This window comes from Pseudophryne corroboree, chromosome 1 (genome assembly GCF_028390025.1).
Source record: "Pseudophryne corroboree isolate aPseCor3 chromosome 1, aPseCor3.hap2, whole genome shotgun sequence".
NCBI classification, from domain to species: domain Eukaryota; kingdom Metazoa; phylum Chordata; class Amphibia; order Anura; family Myobatrachidae; genus Pseudophryne; species Pseudophryne corroboree.
The window spans coordinates 308,412,993-308,436,362 of record NC_086444.1 but is presented as its reverse complement, the minus strand read 5'-3'; the positions used below and the strand labels follow the sequence as shown (position 1 = coordinate 308,436,362).

The following is a 23,370-nucleotide window of genomic DNA, read 5'->3' as shown; positions in this document are numbered from 1 at the left end:
TTTTACAAACTTTCTACCCCTAGGGGCACTGACAGCTCTGCCGGGCACGGTAATGAGAGGGAGAGTGGCCAACACAGGAGAGTGTGTCCACTCTCTCTTCATGTGAAACAGTAGCAACCAGATACGGCTGTCTGCAGCGCCGACTAAGGAGTGTAAGAGGGGGATCACAGAGCACATATATACATGCATGTTATCATGCATGTAATATATGTGCTGGATCAATGTGCCGGAGAGCGCCAGCGCTTGAATGCATTGGGCGCCTTGCAGCGCACGGGAATCAGCATAAGCCAGTGTAGTGTTAAGCCTGCACCCTGGAGTTTTATTTGCCAGGGGGTAGGCTTAACACTTAATAGGTTATGCTGATTCCCGGGCAGGGCTGTGGATCGCTGGGGATCGATACAGCCAGGGGCGGATTGAAAAATAAAACTGGCCCTGGAAAAATATCTAGAAGTGGCCTCATGTGGGCGGCACCAAATCAACTGTAGGTGGAACCAATACCAAAGTATGCGGAATTACTGGTTCAAAATATAATGTAGGTGGAGTTACACCAACAAAAGGCAGAGCATGCCATAGTAGCTGAACATAACACATTAAATAGTTCAGATAGTATTGGGCCTAATTCAGACTGGATATCGGCAGTGATCGCAGTCTGAATCTTTTTGTGGCGCGTGCACACCCCGGGAGCCCAGTGAGATGCTATCAGCATCTCACTGGTGCGATCGCCTCTTCCTGATTGACAGGCAGACACGATCGCGGGACGGGAGGAAGTGTGCCAACGGCATTAGTATGCCGTTGTCAGAGCGCTGTCCAGAGGCGTGGCTGGACCATTAGGGGGGCGGACCGCGGTGGCTGCGTGACGTCACACGCAGCCGCTGCGACCCGGGATGCGGCGAGTAGCTCCCTGCCAGCGCGCAGGAGCTGCGCTGGTAGGGAGCTACTCATCGGGTACAAAAGCATCGCCGCCGTGCAATGCTTTTGCACCTGTGCATGGGGGCAGAGCCGACATGCGGGGTGGACTAGCACTGTGCTGGGCGTCCCCCTGCATGTCTGTGAAACTGATCGTAGATGTGCTAAATTTCAACTCTGAATTACCCCCTCAGATCTGATCGCAGCAGCAAATTTGTTAGCAGTTGGGCAAAACCATGTGCACTGCAGGGGGGCAGATATAACATGTGCAGAGAGAGTTAGATTTGGGTGGGGTATGTTCAATTTGAAATCTAAATTGCAGTGTAAAACTAAAGCAGCCAGTATTTACCCTGCACAGAAACAAAATAACCCACCAGAGGCGTATCTAAGGGGGGTCGAGCAGGGCACGTGCCCTGAGCGCCGTGGCACGTCCACCAGAGGGGGGCGCCGCCGGCCAGGGCATCATGCTTACCCGCCCCCGCTACATACGTCCCGTCACTCATGCCTCGCGTTTCCCCGGCCAGTCTGCCCCAGAGAGTGCCTCCGATCCCCCAGACCCATGTTAAATCCGGGTCACGGTCCGTCCCCCCCCCCTTCCCAGCGGCAGTAGCAGCAGCAGTTCTCCCCCCCTACCTCGGCGTCAGCAGCAGCAGTGGTCCCCCCCCTCTCCCCGCCCCTGCACATTTGAAGCAGCGGGCACTGAGATATCTGCGAGGGGGAGTGATAGTAGAACAGGCCAGGCAAGGAGAGCTCTGGCAGGAAGATTGAGCTTGTAGGTGGATGGAGAAGGAGTGTCTGGTCCCAAGGTGAGTGTGTGGTTCTACCCACAGCGTGTGTATGTGTGTGCATAGTATGGAATTGGCCCCTGTGTAACTGTAGTATGGCAATTACCCATGTATGTGTGTGTAGGGTGTCCGTGACCCGTGTGTGTGTAGGGTGGCGATGGTGTGCTGAGTGACGACACGGGATAGGTCATGGTATGCTGAGTGACGACACAGGGGGTAGGTAATGGTATGCTGAGTGATGACACAGGGGGTAGGCGATGGTGTGCTGAGTGACAACACGGGATAGGTGATAGTGTGCTGAGAGATGACAGTGGGGTAAGGGGATGGTGTGCTGAGTGACGAGACAGGGGGTAGTTGATGGTGTGCTGAGTGACGACGCAGGGGGAGTTGATGTTGTGCTAAATGACAAGACAGGGGCTAGGTGATGGTGTGCTGAGTGACGACACCGGATAGGTGATGGTGTGCTGAGTGACGACACGGGAGAGGTGATGGTGTGCTGAGTGACGACACGGGATAGGTGATGGTGTGCTGAGAGACGACAGTGGGTTAAGGGGATGGTGTTCTGAGTGACGAGGCAGGGGGTAGTTGATGGTATGCTGAGTGTCGACGCAGGGGGAGGTGATGGTGTGCTGAGTGACGACACGGGGTAGGTGATGGTGTGCTGAGTGACAACACGGGATAAGTAATGGTGTGCTGAGTGACGACACAGGATAGGTGATGGTGTGCTGAGAGACGACAGTGGGTTAAGGGGATGGTGTTCTGAGTGACGAGGCAGGGGGTAGTTGATGGTATGCTGAGTGTCGACGCAGGGGGAGGTGATGGTGTGCTGAGTGACGACACAGGGGGTAGGTGATGGTGTGCTGAGTGACGACACGGATAGGTGATGGTGTGCTGAGAGACGACAGTGGGGTAAGGATATGGTGTGCTGAGTGACGATACGGGGAGGTGATGGTGTGCTGAATGACGACGCAGGGGATAGGTGATGGTGTGCCGAGTGACGACACGGATAGGTGATGGTGTGCTGAGAGACGACAGTGGGGTAAGGGTATGGTGTGCTGAGTGACGAGACGGGGAGATGATGGTGTGCTGAATGACGACGCAGGGGGAGGTGATGTGTGCTGAGTGATGACACAGGGGGTAAGTGATGATGTGCTGAGCGACGACACAGGGGATTGGTGATGGTGTGGCTGAGAGACGCAAGGGGCAGGATGTGAGTCTAGTTGAACCGCTGTTGTATGATGGTGACCTTGTTAATATTCCTACACAGCCAGGCATCTTCTGGACGATGGGGTCTCCTACATGAATAGTGAATACCGACTGAAGACGCCGTCTGCCTCAGAGGATACATTTTTTCAGAGGTTCCAAATTGCGAGAAACCATCATACAGGTAAGGTGCGTGTGCAATTGAAAAGAATGTTTCCATTTGTGACGTGAAACAGGTGGCGTGTCATGTCAGCACGCCCCATTTTCAGTGGCCATGCCCCCTCTGGTACATGACCACGCCCCCTCTGGTGCATGACCACACCCATTTTTTTGCCGTGCTCCGCACTTTTTTTAGTTTAGCAATCATTTATTTTTTGGGGGTGGGTTGTTACGTATATGTAACCCACCCAAATCTAACTCTCTCTGCACGTTACATCTACCACACCTGCAGTGCACATAGGGGGTCATTCCGAGTTGGTCACTTGCTGACGTTTTCTCTTACGTCTTAGAGGATGCTGGGGACTCCAAAAGGACCATGGGTATAGACGGATCCGCAGGAGTTTGGGCACACTATAAAGACTTAAACTGGGTGTGAACTGGCTCCTCCCTCTATGCCCCTCCTCCAGACCTCAGTTAGACTTTGTGCCCAGGAGTGAATGGACACACACTAGGGGAGCTCTACTGAGTTTCTCTAAAAGACTTTGGGGTATATTTACTAAGCTCACGATTTTGACCGAGATGGTGTTTTTTCTTCAAAGTGGTCAGCGGTTGACCGAAAGTAACCTCACCGCTGACCACAAAGTTCCCACCATTGGTTACAATGGAGCGCATAGGCGCTACATTGTATCACTGCCGTGTGCTGCCTGACATACACTACAGGAGCACACAGCCAATCAGCGAGGTGCCACAACGTGGGGCTCCCTGATTGGCTGAAGGAACCCTCTTAGACAGAAGTCAGGGGGGGTTCCTGGCAGTCGGGGAAAGGGGTCCCATGTGAAAACATGGGGCCCCTTTCAGTGTGTGGTCGTGTATCCGTTTTTTTATTTTGCAAAGTACGTGGATTACAAATCGAACAGAGGAGGACCCATCTACACTGGATTATGTGAGTATAATTTTTCCAACAGGTACCCCATGGATTCTACATGGAGTAGAGGACTGACCCTCGTGTGAACATAGTTAAGTATGTTTGGAGGTGTGGATGTATGAATTAAAGTTTTACTTTCAAGGTGTGTGTCTTCTGTTTTTATTGGGGTATTTTTTTAGTAGTAGTACTACAGGTACCAGCGGGCCCAGTTTCCCCCGCATGCTGGTACTTGTGGTTCTCCAAGTACCAGCTTGCAGGGGAGGCTTGCTGGGACTTGTAGTACTGCTACTGAAAACAATATTCAAATTTTGTCAAAAAGGCTATCAGCCCCCCATCCGCCGCCCTTGGATGGGGGGGACAGCCTCGGGCTTCACCCCTGGCCCTTGGGTGGCTGGAGGGGGGGACCCCTTGATTGAAGGGGTCCCCACTCCTCCAGGGTACCCCGACCAGGGGTGACTAGTTGGGTATGTAATGCCAGGGCCGCAGGGACCAATATAAAAGTGTCCCCCGGCTGTGGCATTATGTATCTGGCTAGTGGAGCCCAGTGCTGGTTTCAGAAATACGGGGGACCCCTACGCTTTTTGTCCCCCGTATTTTTGGAACCAGGACCAGGCGCAGAGCCCGGTGCTGGTTGCTTAAATATGGGGGAACCCCTGTCACTTTTTTCCCCATATTTTTTCAACCAGGACCGGCTCAAAGAGCCCGAGGCTGGTTTTGCTTAGGAGGGGGGATCCCACGCATTTTATTTTTTTATTTTTCACAATGTTTAATTTTTTACAAAAGGTGCACAATGAAGCCCAGCACGGATCTCACAGATCCGGCCGAGATTCATTGTGTTAAAGTCGGCAGTGTTTTACAATTCACTCCCGTAAAACACTGCCAAAAAATACGAATGACATCGACATCGGTAAATACGAAAATGCAGAATACGACAGCTTAGTAAATTAGTCGTAATAAATTCAAAAAGTTGCAGTTTTACACTTTCGATGTCATTCGTGATTGAACTTTAACCTCAATCGAAAAAATACGAATTTTAGTAAATATACCCCAATATGTTAGGTTTTTTATTTTCAGGCAGACCTGCTGGCTACAGGCTCCCTGCATCATGGGAGTGAGGGGAGAGAAGCAGGACCTACTTCTTCTTAGTTTAAGGGCGCTGCTTCTCAGGCTACTGGACACCATTAGCTCCAGAGGGTTCGATCACTTGGTGCGCCTAGCTGCATGTTCCTGGAGCCGCGCTGTCAACCCCCTCACAGAAGCCAGAAGCCGGGTGAGTATTAGAAGAAAAGAAGACTTCAGTGACGGCAGAAGACTTCAGTAACGGAGGTAACATGCAGCGGTCGCACTGCGCTCCATGCTCCCACACACCAATGCGCTCACAGGGTGCAGGGCGCTGGGGGAGCGCCCTGGGCAGCAAGTTACTGAGGCTCTTTTAAACAAAAAAGGCTGGCTTGAGTTGTTATTCGGTGCCCGGGCACCGTGTCCGCCACCCCCGCCAGCATGTCGCAGCGGTCCCGCTGCGCGCCATTGCTCCCACACACCAACGGCTGGTATCGGGTGCAGGGCGCAGGGGGGGGGGGCGCCCTGGGCAGTATGTTTTACATTATTTTTACACTCCCAGAACACATATACAGTGGGTAGGCACTGTATATGGTCCCCTGCCTGCATATAACGGTTTTAATATAGGGGGCTACGGCGTGCCGATAAGGGGCGGGGCTTAGCCCTCACAGCAAGAGACAGCGCCATTTTTAATCAATGTCCCCGCCAAAACATGTGTACAGCACAAACAAGGGGGGGGCACATATTGTTAGTGTTATGTAGGAATGTATAACACTATTTAATTTGGAAATGGGCATGTACTCATGGTTGTGTATACTCTCTGTGTGCTCCGTCAGATATACACTTGTGTCGACATGTGTGAATGTTCTGTCACTAACGCCTCTGGGGTTCATTGTCGGCATCGCCGACGCCTGTTTGGTACTTGATACAGTAGATACTGAGTCAACAGATCGGTTGTGTTATACTTGTTCATAGTAAACACGGTATAGGAGATACAGTAGTATGTGGGTGACCCTGTCGGCACCAACTGTTATTACCGGGTGTAAATTGACATGCTGTAACTAACTTATACCTGTATATATATATTTATATGTATTTATATGGTTCAGTTCCGTGAGTCTGTAGCTCGGGCACAGACATGGTTATATTTGTGGGGGAATGTTATTAAAATGATTTATGTATAATTCCCTCGGACCCCTCGGGGTCGCAAGTATGTTATTTTGCCTGGTTACTACTCCATGCTGTTGACGATTACTAGGTTTTCTGTCGACTATAATGTTTCCTGGTAGAGCCACAACTGCGGATTCAGTACATGGTCATACACATTCAGAACACATTAATGTCACTTGGGTCCCGAAGGTTCCGGACAATCCGCTTATATGTATGTTATATGTATATATAGGTAGGATATGTGTGTATATGTGTATTACAATATGTATATTCATCTTATGATTTATAATGAATGCTGAAGTAATAGTATTCTTTCTCATGTGCTGGTCGCTCTGTTGATAAAGCTCTAGGTCGGCCGTGACGAGTGGGTCTCCCGTCCTCTCAAGGAGTCTGAATGTTTATTCTTTTCTAGCGGCGGAGAGAATACTGTGAAAGTCAACTCCTGGTCGACACGGCGTCCTGTCACAAAGGATCGGATACAGGAAGCTAAGTGATATTTTATTTCTATTCTTTGGACTTATTTGCATTACAGGCACATGAGGGAGTGTTTATATTCGGAAGGACATCCGATAAAATTATCCTGCTGAGATAGGGGATTTTCCTTATGTTGGATTTTCTCTATATATCGCGGCAGACTACAGTGCGTATGCAGGAGGTGGACGGGGAAATGCTGAGGCTAACTCCGAGAGATACTGGAGTTTTTTCCCTGGGTCGGTGTGCCACTGTTTGGGGATGCCTTAGTTCAGTCACTCTCGGCGGATACTCCTGATAAATCTAACTTGGTGAGTTAGATTCACTCACAACGGTTGGTGACGCATTCTTTTGTGGGATGCAGTCGCTTTAACTAGTTCGATGCCGTTCTTTTTTCTTCTTTCTGGGCAGATGGAGGGTGAAAAGGTAAGTGTTCTGCAGCCTTGTTAGGTTCGCAGAAGCGTATGTCGTTTTCTGTTTCTCACACATCCACCACAGGGTGCGGAGTCTACCTGACTGGACCCCACTCCGGTGGGGACTCGTCTAATACTTTTCAGTTAGTCCGGGAATAGTCCAGGTCCCGTGAGTTACTTGTAGAATCCAGAGGGGGACTGTCTGGAGTTACAGATGTTTCCCCTCAATGTTTTCCTAATAGATCTTAACGTTTCCCCTCTGGACGGGGAGGTAATACGCAACGCCATATCAGAGGTGCGTCAGGTTCAGGGCCTTGTCCTCCTGTCCCGGTTATAAAATAAAAAAATAAAAAAATAATGTTTACGTGCGTTGTTTTACGCATTCAGATTACCTGGAGGGATAACCAGGATGGTCTTTGCCATCTCACTGGAGTGATGGTAGTATGATGGTTTTCTTTAAATAGTAAGATCCATTGTTATTCTGTAATGAGATGCTCGCCTGATTGAGGCGAGGTCTAGTAACAAGTGGTGCAAATCGTTGTTTCTCTCTGACTGTTCTTCAACACAGGGAAGGGCTGTTGTTCCCAACGAAGCAGAGGTCAGAGGTGGTGTCAGAGTAGATACTGAATGGTTGAGGTTCTGTGCTTTCCTGTGGAATGAGATCTGAGGATCCTGAGTCGGATCAGATTTGCAGTGCCAATCCATCTATATGTTCCGTTGATGAAGAAGTTGAGTGCGGCCTATGAGGCCTTTTCGGTGAGCAGGTCAAATGCCAAAGTGGATTTCACGGGACCTGTTGGGAATGTGGTCCGGGTTTCACTGCCACATGCACCGGAATATAATTCTAATGGCCAGGATATCGCTCCTGTGGTGTCTGCTCAGCTCTCACCTCCTAGAGGGACGAAGGTTCGGGATCCAGGATTAGATACTGGTGTCCATGTATGCAGATCTCCGAAGCTGGGGAGCAGTACTTGCATGGGAAGTATTTCCAGAGAAAATGGAAAAAACAATCACAATGCGCTACCAATGGTGTAGGAGCAGCCTACCAGTGACACAGGAACCTTCACCAAAATTCCAAGCATACATATACAAAGAAAAATGGAAAGTGGTGGGCGCAACACCATAAAATCTTACATATACGAAAACGATGGACTGAAGGATTCTCTCTTAGTCCGACAGCAAGGGCTTAGTGGATCTGAAGTGAATTCTCACTGTATGTCTTCTCAAGGTATGGTTTTTATCTCGGTATGTCAGGGTGTGCCCCTGACCAAGTAGCAGCTCGGCAAAGTTGTAAAGCCGAGACCCCTCGGGCAGCCGCCCAAGATGAGCCCACCTTCCTTGTGGAATGGGCATTTACATATTTTGGCTGTGGCAGGCCTGCCACAGAATGTGCAAGCTGAATTGTACTACACATCCAACTAGCAATCGTCTGCTTAGAAGCAAGAGCACCCAGTTTTTTGGGTGCCTACAGGATAACAGCAAGTCAGTTTTCCTGACTCCAGCCGTCCTGGAAACCTATATTTTCAGGGCCCTGACAACATCCAGCAACTTGGAGTCCTCCAAGTCCCTAGTAGCCGCAGGTACCACAATAAGCTGCTGCAGGTGAAACGCTGACACCACCTTAGGGAGAAACTGGGGACGAGTCCGCAGCTCTGCCCTGTCCGAATGGACAATCAGATATGGGCTTTGTGAGACAAAGCCGCCAATTCTGACACTCGCCTGGCCGAGGCCAGGGCCAACAGCATGGTCACTTTCCATGTGAGATATTTCAAATCCACAGATTTGAGCGGTTTAAACTTGACAGGGCCGAAATTTGAACCTTAATGGACCCCAATTTGAGGCCCATAGACACTCCTGTTTGCAGGAAATGCAGGAATCGACCGAGTTGAAATTTCTTCGTGGGGCCTTCCTGGCCTCACACCACGCAACATATTTTCGCCACATGTGGTGATAATGTTGTGCGGTCACCTCCTTCCTGGCTTTGACCAGGGTAGGAATGACCTCTTCCGGAATGCCTTTTTCCCTTAGGATCCGGCGTTCCACCGCCCTGCCGTCAAACGCAGCCGCGGTAAGTCTTGGAACAGACATGGTACTTGCTGAAGCAAGTCCCTTCTTAGCGGCAGAGGCCATGAGTCCTCTGTGAGCATTTCTTGAAGTTCCGGGTACCAAGTCCTTCTTGGCCAATCCGGAGCCACGAGTATAGTTCTTATTCCTCTACGTCTTATAATTCTCAGTACCTTGGGTATGAGAAGCAGAGGAGGGAACACATACACCGACTGGTACACCCACGGTGTTGCCAGAACGTCCACAGCTATTGCCTGAGGGTCTCTTGACCTGGCGCAATACCTGTCTAGTTTTTTGTTCAGGCGGGACGCCATCATGTCCACCTTTGGTCTTTCCCAATGGTTCACAATCATGTGGAAGACTTCCCGATGAAGTCCCCACTCTCCCGGGTGGAGGTCGTGCCTGCTGAGGAAGTCTGCTTCCCAGTTGTCCACTCCCGGAATGAACACTGCTGACAGTGTTATCACATGATTTTCCGCCCAGCGAAGAATCCTTGCAGTTTCTGCCATTGCCCTCCTGCTTCTTGTGCCGCCCTGTCTGTTTACGTGGGCGACTGCCGTGATGTTGTCCCACTGGATCAATACCGGCTGACCTTGAAGCAGAGGTCTTGCTAAGCTTAGAGCATTGCAAATTGCCCTTAGCTCCAGTATATTTATGTGGAGAGAAGTCTCCAGACTATATCACACTCCCTGGAAATTTTTTCCCTGTGTGACTGCTCCCCAGCCTCTCAGGCTGGCATCCGTGGTCACCAGGACCCAGTCCTGAATGCCGAATCTGCGGCCCTTTAATATATGAGCACTCTGCAGCCACCGCAGAAGAAACACCCTTGTCCTTGGAGACAGGGTTATCCGCTGATGCATCTGAAGATGCGATCCGGACCATTTTTCCAGCAGATCCCACTGAAAAGTTCTTGCGTGAAATCTGCCGAATGGAATCGCTTCGTAAGAAGCCACCATTTTTCCCAGGACCCTTGTGCAATGATGCACTGACACTTTTCCTGGTTTTAAGAGGTTCCTGACTAGCTCGGATAACTCCCTGGCTTTCTTCTCCGGGAGAAACATCCTTTTCTGGACTGTGTCCAGAATCATCCCTAGGAACAGCAGACGTGTCGTCTGAAACAGCTGCGATTTTGGAATATTTAGAATCCACCCTTGCTGTCGTAGAACTACTTGAGATAGTGCTACTCCGACCTCCAACTGTTCTCTGGACCTTGCCCTTATCAGGAGATCGTCCATTTTCTTTGAAGAAGAATCATCATTTCGGCCATTACCTTGGTAAAGACCCGGGGTGCCGTGGACAATCCAAACGGCAGCGTCTGAAACTGATAGTGACAGTTCTGTACCACGAACCTGAGGTACCCTTGGTGAGAAGGGCAAATTTGGGACATGGAGGTAAGCATCCCTGATGTCCAGGGACACCATATAGTCCCCTTCTTCCTGGTTCGCTATCACTGCTCTGAGTGACTCCATCTTGATTTGAACCTTTGTATGTAAGTGTTCAAATATTTCAGATTTAGAATAGGTCTCACCGAGCCGTCTGGCTTCAGTACCACAATATAGTGTGGAATAATACCCCTTTCCTTGTTGTAGGAGGGGTACTTTGATTATCACCTGCTGGGAATACAGCTTGTGAATTGTTTCCAATACTGCCTCCCTGTCGGAGGGAGACGTTGGTAAAGCAGACTTCAGGAACCTGCGAGGGGGAGACGTCTCGAATTTCCAATCTGTACCCCTGGGATACTACTTGTAGGCTCCAGGGGTCCACTTGCGAGTGAGCCCACTGCGTGCTGAAACTCTTGAGACGACCCCCCACCGCACCTGAGTCCGCTTGTACGGCCCCAGCGTCATGCTGAGGACTTGGTAGAAGCGGTGGAGGGCTTCTGTTCCTGGGAATGGGCTGCCTGCTGCAGTCTTCTTCCCTTTCCTCTATCCCTGGGCAGATATGACTGGCCTTTTGCCCGCTTGCCCTTATGGGGACGAAAGGACTGAGGCTGAAAAGACGGTGTCTTTTTCTGCTGAGATGTGACTTGGGGTAAAAAAGGTGGATTTTCCAGCTGTTGCCATGGCCACCAGGTCCGATGGACCGACCCCAAATAACTCCTCCCCTTTATACGGCAATACTTCCATGTGCCGTTTGGAATCTGCATCACCTGACCACTGTCGTGTCCATAAACATCTTCTGGCAGATATGGACATCGCACTTACTCTTGATGCCAGAGTGCAAATATCCCTCTGTGCATCTCGCATATATAGAAATGCATCCTTTAAATGCTCTATAGTCAATAAAATACTGTCCCTGTCAAGGGTATCAATATTTTCAGTCAGGGAATCCGACCAAGCCACCCCAGCGCTGCACATCCAGGCTGAGGCGATCGCTGGTCGCAGTATAACACCAGTATGTGTGTATATACTTTTTAGGATATTTTCCAGCCTCCTATCAGCTGGCTCCTTGAGGGCGGCCGTATCTGGAGACGGTAACGCCACTTGTGATAAGCGTGTGAGCGCCTTATCCACCCTAAGGGGTGTTTCCCAACGCGCCCTAACTTCTGGCGGGAAAAGGTATACCGCCAATAATTTTCTATCGGGGGAAACCCACGCATCATCACACACTTCATTTAATTTATCTGATTCAGGAAAAACTACAGGTAGTTTTTTCACACCCCACATAATACCCTTTTTTGTGGTACTTGTAGTATCAGAAATATGTAACACCTCCTTCATTGCCCTTAACATGTAACGTGTGGCCCTAAAGGAAAATACGTTTGTTTCTTCACCGTCGACACTGGAGTCAGTGTCCGTGTCTGTGTCGACCGACTGAGGTAAATGGGCGTTTTAAAGCCCCTGACGGTGTTTGAGACGCCTGGACAGGTACTATTTTGTTTGCCGGCCGTCTCATGTCGTCAACCGACCTTGCAGCGTGTTGACATTATCACGTAATTCCCTAAATAAGCCATCCATTCCGGTGTCGACTCCCTAGAGAGTGACATCACCATTACAGGCAATTGCTCCGCCTCCTCACCAACATCGTCCTCATACATGTCGACACACACGTACCGACACACAGCACACACACAGGGAATGCTCTGATAGAGGACAGGACCCCACTAGCCCTTTGGGGAGACAGAGGGAGAGTTTGCCAGCACACACCAAAACGCTATAATTATACAGGGACAACCTTTATATAAGTGTTTTCCCTTATAGCATCTTAATATATAATCATATCGCCAAATAAGTGCCCCCCCTCTCTGTTTTAACCCTGTTTCTGTAGTGCAGTGCAGGGGAGAGCCTGGGAGCCTTCCCACCAGCAGTTCTGTGAGGGAAAATGGCGCTGTGTGCTGAGGAGAATAGGCCCCGCCCCCTTTTCGGCGGGCTTCTTCTCCCGTTTTTCTGACAACCTGGCAGGGGTTAAATACATCCATATAGCCCCAGAGGCTATATGTGATGTATTTTTAGCCAGTATAGGTACTTTCATTGCTGCCCAGGGCGCCCCCCCCAGCGCCCTACACCCTCAGTGACCGTTGGTGTGAAGTGTGCTGAGAGCAATGGCGCACAGCTGCAGTGCTGTGCGCTACCTCATGAAGACTGAGAAGTCTTCAGCCGCCGATTTCTGGACCTCTTCTCTCTTCAGCATCTGCAAGGGGGTCGGCGGCGCGGCTCCGGTGACCCATCCAGGCTGTATCTGTGATCGTCCCTCTGGAGCTAGTGTCCAGTAGCCTAAGAAGCCAATCCATCCTGCACGCAGGTGAGTTCACTTCTTCTCCCCTAAGTCCCTCGTTGCAGTGAGCCTGTTGCCAGCAGGACTCACTGAAAATAAAAAACCTAATAAAACTTTTACTCTAAGCAGCTCTTTAGGAGAGCCACCTAGATTGCACCCTTCTCGGCCGGGCACAAAAACCTAACTGAGGCTTGGAGGAGGGTCATAGGGGGAGGAGCCAGTGCACACCACCTGATCCTAAAGCTTTTACTTTTGTGCCCTGTCTCCTGCGGAGCCGCTATTCCCCATGGTCCTGACGGAGTCCCCAGCATCCACTTAGGACGTCAGAGAAATAGGATTTTAGTACCTACCGGTAAATCCTTTTCTCCTAGTCCGTAGAGGATGCTGGGCGCCCGTCCCAGTGCGTACTGTGTCTGCAGTTATTGATTTTGGTTGCACTTTGTGGTGTTTCTTCTCTGTCAGGCTATCGCTGACGTTGTTCATGTACATGCAATGGCATGTAGTTTTTTGTTATTGGTTGGGTTGACACACAAGGTGTGTTACATATTCTCTCAGCATATGGCTGGATGGTTTTCATACTGTGGGCTGGTATTCTGTTGAAGGCCATGTCTTGCGATATGTTAGTGGTGTGAGCTGGTATAACACACACTGTGTTTAAATTATAAATTCTTTCCTCGAAATGTCCGTCTCTCCTGGGCACAGTTTTGTAACTGAGGTCTGGAGGAGGGGCATAGAGGGAGGAGCCAGTTCACATCCAGTTTAAGTCTTTATAGTGTGCCCAAGCTCCTGCGGATCCGTCTATACCCCATGGTCCTTTTGGAGTCTCCAGCATCCTCTACGGACTAGGATAAATGGATTTACCGGTAGGTACTAAAATCCTATTTTTTGCAGCGCAGCGAGCATGTTAGTACTGGGCATGTATGTGCAACGCAATGCGCAGGTGCGTTGTACGGGTACAAAGCGAATTGTTGCGTGGCAATGGATTTAATGAAGAATCCATTTGCACAGCCGATCGCAAGGAGATTGACAGGAAGAAGGCCTTTGTGGGTGGCAACTGGAAAAATGCAGGCGTTTCCAAGCGTTTGCAGGGCGGGTGTCTGACGTCAATTCCGGGCCCAAAAAGACTGAAGTGATCACAAGGGCTGAGTAAGTCCAGACCTACTCAGAAACTGCAAAAAAACTTTTTCTGCCCGCTCGGCTGCACACACGTTCGCACACTTGCAAAGCGAACATACACTCCCCTGTGGGCGGCGACTATGCGTTTGCAGGGCTGCAAAAAGTAGCTAGCGAGCGATCAACTCGGAATGAGGGCCATGGTTTTGCCCAACTGCTAACAAATTTGCTGCTGCGATCAGATCTGAATTACCCCCCTTGTGTTGTAGTGGAAGTAGTTAAGAAATTAAAACTTTGGGTGATATTTAATCCTCTGCACACTCACTAAATACATGTTAAAGCAATTATAGCTACTTAATGCTATATTCTATTACAGTGGTTCTCAAATTCGGTCCTCAGGAACCCAAACAGCTTACGTTATCCAGGTCAACTGGCATGTGAACAGGTATATTCATTACTCACTAACGTTTCAAAAGATGCACAGGTGGAGCTAATTATTTCACTTGAGACTCTGTGAGGAGACCTGGAAAACATGCACTGTTTGTGGTCATGAAGACAAAGTTTGAGAACCTGTGCCCCAGAGCGCCATGATACAAAGAAAGTTTGGGAACCACTATGGTAAGGCATTGTAAAGCCTGCCATAAGCGTTCAGGGGCCATATATAGAAATAGATAAATATATGTATAGAGAGAGAGAGAATGTGATTGGGAGAGAATTGACGGTCCTGATGTATAGATGGCTATACCAGCCAGGATTATTAATAGGTAACCTTCGCTGGTGTCTTCTCTGAGGTGTTAGATTCCCCTCTCCCACATTTGTGGACCGGTGTGCAGTGGTGATGGTACAGCTTCCACTGCATTTGCTCTGCCCGACTCTGCTGCATGCTTCCTGGTTGCTGGAACCGATGGCGGAACTTCTGAGTGATGGGCCCAGGTGCAAAAAAATGCTTTGAGCCCCCCTCCACCACCCCATTCCTACCCCTAGTTCATAATATGCCACACAGCAGAAGGTGATGGACAGCAGCAATGGCTGACGAGGAGTGCGTGAAAAGGAGAAACAGAGAGTGACTAGCAGAGCATGATAGGGAGAGGCAGGGGGTGACAAGGGAGAAGGTGAAAGGAAAGAAAGTCTGATAGGGAGATGGTGATGCTAGGGAGAGAAAGTGGATGACAGGTTTGAGTGATGGGGACAGGCAGTGTGTGACGCCAGGAAGTGGCAGTGGGAGACAAGGAGTGGGTGACAGTGAGTGGCAGTGGGTGATGCCAGGGAGTAGTAACAGGCAGTGGATGAGAGGGTGACAGGGAGAGGAAGCATGATGCCAGGGAGAGGTGACAGGGTGATGCCAGGGAGGGGTGACAGGAAGAGGCAGTGTGATTGCCCGGAGAGGTGACAGGGAGAAGCAGGGTGACGCCATGGAGAGGTGACAGGGAGAGGCAGGATGACGCCAGGGAGAGATGACAGAGAGAGCCAGGGTGGCGTCAGGGAGAGGTGGAGGGGAGAGGCACCCCCCCCCCACCCCAGTTAGGGTGCATACACACGGATAGATTTGACAAATGTGGGCATTACCGATCACACTTAACGACACATCTTTTACATTGTTCCGTGTGTATGAACGATACCGATGGCGATGCACGCACCCGCGGGTCGCTAACGACAGCCTCAGATCTTTTGATCATGCAAGAAGATCTGGGGCTGTTGTTAGCGATGCCATGCTGCCGAATGCAGCATGGGCCCCGCTCCCCCCTCGCCGCCGACCATCGCTGTCGACACCAGCAAGTGTGTATGCACTTGCTGATATTGTCCCCCCGCTGGGAACATTGTGTCATCCAGTGACACATCTTGCTGTGTGTACCCACCTTTAGATCATCTATGCTTAACCTTCCTCTCCCTACTACAGAATATCCCCCATCCTTCCCAGGCAGATCTCCATGTCCCCCTATCAGCCAGTTCAGTTCTGAATGCAGCCTGTCAGTCTTTAAAAAAACAATGTCCTACAAGCTACAGGACATTTATTTTTTTTAATTTTTTTTACAGACTGACTGCAGCAGGTGTCGACAACAGTGAAATCAGATTCAGTTTGTCTGTTTCTCCCAGCCAGCCCCGATTTCCCCCTCTCTATCCCCACTCACCACAGGATTGCAGGCTGCAGCTGACGGCGGCCCGGGGAGCGGAGGGCAGGCTGCTGGACATGCCACCCCTCTTCCTTCGAGGTGCGTGATGTCACTGGTGTGGCGCTCGTACCTCTCTTCAGCTGGGCAGTGTGGACCTCTTCTCGTGATATCGGCTGCGCTAGTACTAGCTCTAGGCAGGCAGCCATGTACAAAAGCTGTGACCAGATGTCACGCTAATCTACATGCATGTATATATGTGTTCTGTGATCACCCCCTGCAATACATGGTCGGAGTTGCAGCCCAGGGACAGCAGCCTCCTCTGGTAGCAACCATAGTGGCCGAACACTCTGCATAGGGAGGGGAATGGGGGAGGGGGAAGGGAGGGGAAGGGGTGCGCCCATGACCTGCTACAAGGGGCGCACACCAGGCAGGGAGAGGACACTCCCTCTCTCCCCAGTCAGCACACAGCATGGTAAAATGATGTCCAGCACAGGACAATCCACCCACCAAAGCGTTCGCAGTTGCATCACAAATAAGTACCTTTGACAATTTTGGTTGACCCCGGGCTGCTCAGAATACCGAGTATGCAGTCGCATTGGACACCATGTTTTAAGTCACAGCAATTGCAGCTGACGTCAGATGCATGCGCTGAAAACCTTCATGGCACGCTTGCATTTTTTTAACCACTCCCTGCAAATGCACATAAACGCCCATCACCTGTCAATCAATCTGCGATCGCATCCCGTCGGAATGAAATGCAAATCACAGTTTGCACACGAGCAATAGGTTCACAACACATGTGCATACAGGTGATAATTGATCAATCTGCGATTTAGCAAAATTACAACCGAACCTGAATAAGACCCTTAGGCCGGGATGTACTTTTCATATATACTAAGCCCCGGCTGCCGCGTTATCGCCCGAGGGTATTGCCATCTTTGGATGGCGATTCCCCACAGAAGCCTATGGGCTTCTTAACGACGGGCGCTGCAACCTGCCGCCTCCGCAGCCCCCCCTCTCCCCGGCATACCACTGATAAGGCAGGCCTGGTCCCGGAAGTAATACTCCTCCTCCCCCTAACAACACAGCCGGAGGTCCTTCCAGCTGCGGGTGGGGGGCTGGAGGAGGCGCCCAGGACAGCCTGCTGCTATTTCCCGCCAGGGAAGAGAGGGAGAGCCCAGGGAGGTGACAGAGACCACTTTGCCAGTGTATTTCATGCCCAAACCAGTGCTGCCGTCTTTGTATTTTACCAGGACACAAGTGGGAATGGCAACCCTAATTACTACGCCTTTCTGCTCCAACTGCAAACGGCCAACATCACATTTAATTCAATTGCTCCCTTGGAACGTCATTCAGAAAATGCACTTTATTTTTAAGAAGCATGGGGGGTAATTCCAAGTTGATCACAGCAGGATTTTAGATAGCAACTGGGCAAAACATGTGCACTGCAGGGGAGGCAGATATAACATGTGCAGAAAGTTAGATTTGGGTGGGTTATATTGTTTCTGTGCAGGGTAAATACTGGCTGCTTTATTTTTACACTGCAAATTAGATTGCAGATTGAACACACCACACCCAAATCTAACTCTCTCTGCACATGTTATATCTGCCTCCCCTGCAGGGCACATGGTTTTGCCCAGTTGCTATCAAAAATCCTGCTGCGATCAACTTGAAATTACCCCCATTATGTAGCAGGTCCTCTACTGTTTGTGCCTTGGCCTTACCATCCAGCTCCCACTCGTGTCCTAGTGAAGGGACATAACGCATTGTATGCGATTACATTTCATACGACAGAGTGGGCGACAGCATGGCAGGGGGCGGGGTAACGGTTGATATGCTGCTTCCATCGAACAAAAGAAAGTGGAAGCATCCTCCAGTCAGTGCGCGGCCACACACACACACTGTATATGCAGCAAACCCAGCGGCCGTTCCTATCAACGTCACTGAGTAGGCGTTGCCGGGGGCCGGTCTGCCTGGCAGCCAATCACGGGCGAAGCTCCGTCCTCTCTCCCTAATTGCGGAGTAATGCCTGCCCCCATTGGCCGGGGAGCGTGTGACGTTGGTGAGGCCCCTCCGAACCCGGCCTCGTCCGCGGCAGTAGCGCAGAGTATCCCCGATCGTGTAGACTGGAATGAGCCGGTGCTGGCAGCCGGAAGGATGATGATGATGGCGGCGGCTAAAGCGTTCCCGAGCCGCCTGGCACACGCCGCTGTCATGGTCAAGGAGGAGCCGGACGATGACTCTGACACGGACGAGCCCAACCTGCTGCTCAAGAAGTTGGACAGCGCCGAAGCGCAGATCATCCACAGCGGCCACTTTATGGTGTCATCCCCGCACAGCGAGCACCCGCCTAAGAAAGGCTACGACTTCGACACGGTGAACGAGCAGGCCTGCCAGACCTACAGCTTCGGCAAGACCAGCACATGCCATCTGTCCATAGACGCGTCGCTCACCAAGCTGCTGGAGTGCATGACGCTGGCGTACAGGTAGCTGCAGGAGCCTGGGGCACAGGGATGCTGTATGGATTCGTTTTATTTGTAGCCTGGTTCATGTTGGTATCTGTAGAGCTGTAAATGTGTGAGCAGGACATGTCCCACTCCCCAGTGAAGTCTATGTAACAAAGAATTGTCTATTACACATCCACTGACTGAGCCATTTACATTGTACCAGGTTATTATTAGCAGTTGTATTAACCACAACTTAGACCCCCCCCCCCCCCCCCCCCCTTTACACTCTGGATTAATTTCAGTGTAAAATATGTTTGTTTTGGCTTGTTTTATTTATTTATTTTTCCCCATTGCTGCTGATCACTGGTTATGTGTCTGTACATCTGACTACACTGCTGTGATAGGGGTATGAGTGTTTGTGATTTTCTTTGTCATCCTGCTATTGATATTGCCAAGGCCTGTGTTGTACAGTCATCTGTTGAAAGGAGCCACTCATATTTGTCTGAATTATTGTAACCACTTACGAGAATAGTAACATGTGAGATACTGGGATTGGGGAATATTTTTCAACATTGCATACATCAGAGACGTGATAATTACTAAGTTAGATTTGTTCAGCAATCTAAAGTAATTATCTGCTAGACGGTGATCCGTGAGGGCCTATGGTCACAAATTGTATGTATGTGCCTCTGTTCTAATTGATCTTGTTGAAACTGTGAGTCTTCACACTTCTACAGCTGTGCATGTGACTCTGAGAGGCATTCCTTTGCTGTTTCCTCATTTCTCTGTCTGCTTTGCCAAGTAATAGATCATAATATAAATTCTTAGGCTTTTTTTTTTTTTTTTTTTGTTCTGTTTTGATTCCATTCTCTAACAGCCCAATATGTTGCAACTTCCTCTTAACTCCTGCTGTATAGGAATGATGTAACTCTGGCCTTCATAAAAATCCTGTTCATTTTGTCTGTTCCAAATGGTAAAACTAACTGCATGGGGAAAACATGTGTATGTCGTTTGCTATATATGTACACATGACCATCCGAGAAAAGAAGACACTATGTGGTTTTAGGAATTATTACCATTAGAACAACACTCTAGAACGTGTGTGTGTATATATGTGTGTGTGTATATATATATATATATATATATATATATATATATATATATATATATATATATATATATATATATATATATATATATATATATATATATATATACAACAATACCCTTAATTCGCGCTGTACCAAGGATAGGGCAGCACCTCTTGAAAAGTCTCCCTGCTAGTGGGAGACGATAGATAAAATATAACACAAATATTCAGAGTGCGCACAGATACAATGGCATAATTAAAATTGAAATAATTACTCAAAGTAAAATCCAACCAGCATAACCGGAATGATAGAAAGATTATTTTTAATACACGTTAAAATTTGTCATACACGTTGTTCCATAAGCACAATACACATTTATGCAGAAACAGTGTATGCTATATATATCTCATAAAACCCCTAGAAGTTAAGTTAAACAAAATTAGTGACTTGATAGTGGCCTAGCATAATAATATTGTTGTGTTATGTACACTAACATGGCCTCGCTTTTATTATACCTAAGATTGCAGGCTAGACACTGCTAGCAAAGGCCTGACACTGGAGAGTCATGGGTGGCTTGGCTTTACTGGTACGCCGCTATCTCTATACAGAGTGCTTATTGGACTGTTATAATGGATACTTTGTTAAATACTCTTTTAATAAATATGAATGGTTAAAGTGCAGAGAATAGGAATAGTGTAGGTTCACAGCATAAATGGTTTTTCTACGATATAGTTGGTCTGCAATGCTGAAAATGTGGCCTCTTATCTTCATGAAACACCCAGGAACTTGAAGATAAAAGGTTGTTATTCTGGCCTCAATTACTATGCAGTGAGTATGACAACTGTTGTGTCTAGGGCAAATGCAATTTTTTCTTCTGGATCACAAACTACACCACCCTGTTAAATAGGTAGTGTGGGGGAATATATGCCTGGAATGCTGGGGCTGTCTGAGATTACTACTGCTTTTAATAAGCTGCCTTTGATTGACATGTCATTTATAATGTTGTAGTTTCGTTAGAAAGGCCCTGATGTCTTAAACCCACCTTTGAGACTGGCACCATCATAAACTATAATGAAACGGTTTATTTAACAAAAAGCAGCAATAGAAGGGATTTTCTATCACTGCATATCTCCCTCAACAATATTACATATGCGTGACCCCTTTCATACAGCTATACCATACTTGGGCTTCCAGCAGTGTTTTCTGCATCACTGCCTGCTATCACCATCCTGAGATGGCATTGGTGATCAAAGTTTGCTGCGATGTTCACTGCTGCAATCATGTTCACTAGGATTCCCCCATGCTTTGTCTGAAGAGCTATCCTAGAGGGAGCAGTCAAATGCTTTCGCTAGCAGTGTCGGATTGGGGCATGAAGGGGTAGGGGTCCATGCTTACATTAGGCGTGTCTAACCATTAGAGTGTGTATGGTCTGGACCCATTTCTAAATCATGGGCAAACGCAGAGGGGGGATTCCGGTTGCCTGGAAAACCCTCTCCTCTTGGCATGTGGCTTAAATTATGACAATAACAATGATATATAATAGAAATACTAGAGCTGCTGTCACATCATGCAGTTTAATGGACAGGGCAGAGCTGCTGCACAGTGTAGCAGCTTTATCTACCAAGTTTACAGTGTCTGGAGCTGAGTCCTCAATCAGTGCAATGGGCCAGAGAGCAGCTACCAGGTAGAAGAGACAGGATCCTTATCATGATGTGGGAGAATGTGTGCTTAGTGCAGTACTGGTTCTGTTATGTTTGTGTATTTATTATACTTTGTTTAACCTTTTCCTGAACACTTATTTATAATATTTAAATGTTTGATACAGCCTATACTATAGACCTTCTATAATGTTAAATATTAATATCGTATTCCATCCAGTAACCAGTGTATAAAAAGATCAAAGTGAACATTAATGTCCAGGGTCTGTACTAGGTACTTGTAACTCTCCCCCAGACTCCCACACTTGCTCCAATGTTCTGCAGAGTGGGAGATTATGGACTGCATTTGGAAACCCCCCTCAAGAAATCCTGTGTTTGCCATTGTAAATATATTCCATGTACTGTATGGTAAAATTACCAGATTAATGCACTGTACAAAATGCACCATAATCCTGTGCAGTATAATATAACACAATTTTTGTATAATTCAAGTGCACAATCTGGAACCTGATCTCTAAAAGAGGTGGTGGACCCTCAGGCAGTGGTGCCCACCACCGGAACCCTGTACGCAGGCATTGGTGTTTTCTGGCTTCAGAGACTGGTAAATAGGTAGAAGCCCTATCAAGTCTTCTCCTTATAATAGAGTCCTAAAAGTCTATATGAAGAGTATGCTATGGTGCTTTTTACTGGAACAAAGCTTTTATATGTTGACGTAAAAACATTTGAACCAAGGGACGCTCTATCTGTCTATATTTGTATCCAACAGCAAATCTGTCCTATATAATAAAGCTAATGCAGCTCCTCGCCTCTATGGGGGGGATGCAAGTGTTTTGCGTGCCGGTGGCCACTAAATTGCGCCCGACGTAGCAATTGTTGCTCCGTTTGGGCGTGCACTACATTACTATTGTGATGTTCCGTCATGTTGACAGGCTGGTAACTAGTAGAATAATAATAGTACTGGATTTTACATGTCAAGAATTACAATTCCAATTCCAAATGAAAGTGCTATTTTTAGGAATTGCTGAATACATTCCTGGTATACTTTATTGTACTACTGAAACATTGGACACTCCTGTTCGTCCTTACTAAATGTAATAATAGTCTCTGAAGTTTTTAGCCCTAATGGATAAGGGTAAACAAGTCAATTTTAAGCAGCCGTTCTCTAGTTCTGCGTTTGGCTTACAGCGCCTGTCACAGCTGTTTCCAGCTCCTGTTTTATAAAGTGTGTTTCTTTCTCTGGGTTTAGCACAAACAAGCAGCGTGTGCCAGGCCTGTCTCTCGGGATTAGTGATCTGTCGCTCGGGCTCTCCTATTAAATAGGTTCTGTAACTGTATAAATCCTTCCCCCAGGGGAGTGAAACTGTGCATGGCTTTGCCCCTTGTGGCCTTAATGCCACATCCCCCCCCCCCCCCCCCTCCTTCCCCTGCTTTGAGGTCATGCCCTTTCAGAAAGCACGCTACGCAGAAGTATTTTTTTTCCATTCAGCGTAAAAAACTTCTCTCTTTTCCCCTGTCTGTTTTGAGCACTTGGCATTCCCTATGTAATCAGGAGCCAAATTATAACTTTCTTCCCAGACACCACTGAAGTATGTGAGTTATTTAATAAATGAAACACATTTGCTAATTTTCATGCTGTTAGCAGTTCCTTAGGCTAGTCATGTTTTGTGCACATGGTTTGTGAGTTCTAATAACACCCCATTGTATGTCCAGCTCACAGACAAGCTATATGCCTGCGTTGTTGTTAGTCTGCTTCCCCCTATGGAAAATGTAGATGATCAGAAAACTCAGCATTTCCCCCCTTCTTGTGTTCTTTAATCTCTCTCTCTTGTTTTGTTTAAATAAATTGTGTAAATGACATGTCCCATTTTATAGCGGGATGAATGACGCTTCAGCTTTCCTGTGTTCTGCTGGCGTTGTAAGTGCAGCTTTTAAGATATGGCAGAATAACCAATGTGTTAGTGGTTGTATTACTGGTAATGAGAGAATATACTAATCACACATATGTTAAGACGGACACAGATTAAAAACCCATCTACATGTATTGGTATTCACAGTCTTTCCAATGTATAACTTCTCTTGTT

General features: G+C 48.3%; 1 protein-coding gene across 1 annotated transcript in view; it reads left to right on the top strand.

Annotated features, from left to right (window-relative positions):
* Positions 1–18,018: 18,018 nt before the first annotated feature.
* Positions 18,019–23,370, top strand: part of MLXIP (MLX interacting protein) — a 173,083-nt gene continuing 167,731 nt past the window's right edge. The window contains exon 1 of the mRNA XM_063930047.1: positions 18,019–18,579. Within this exon, the coding sequence (XP_063786117.1) occupies positions 18,119–18,579 (461 nt within the window). The 5' untranslated portion in view covers positions 18,019–18,118. The remainder of the gene's footprint in view (positions 18,580–23,370) is intronic.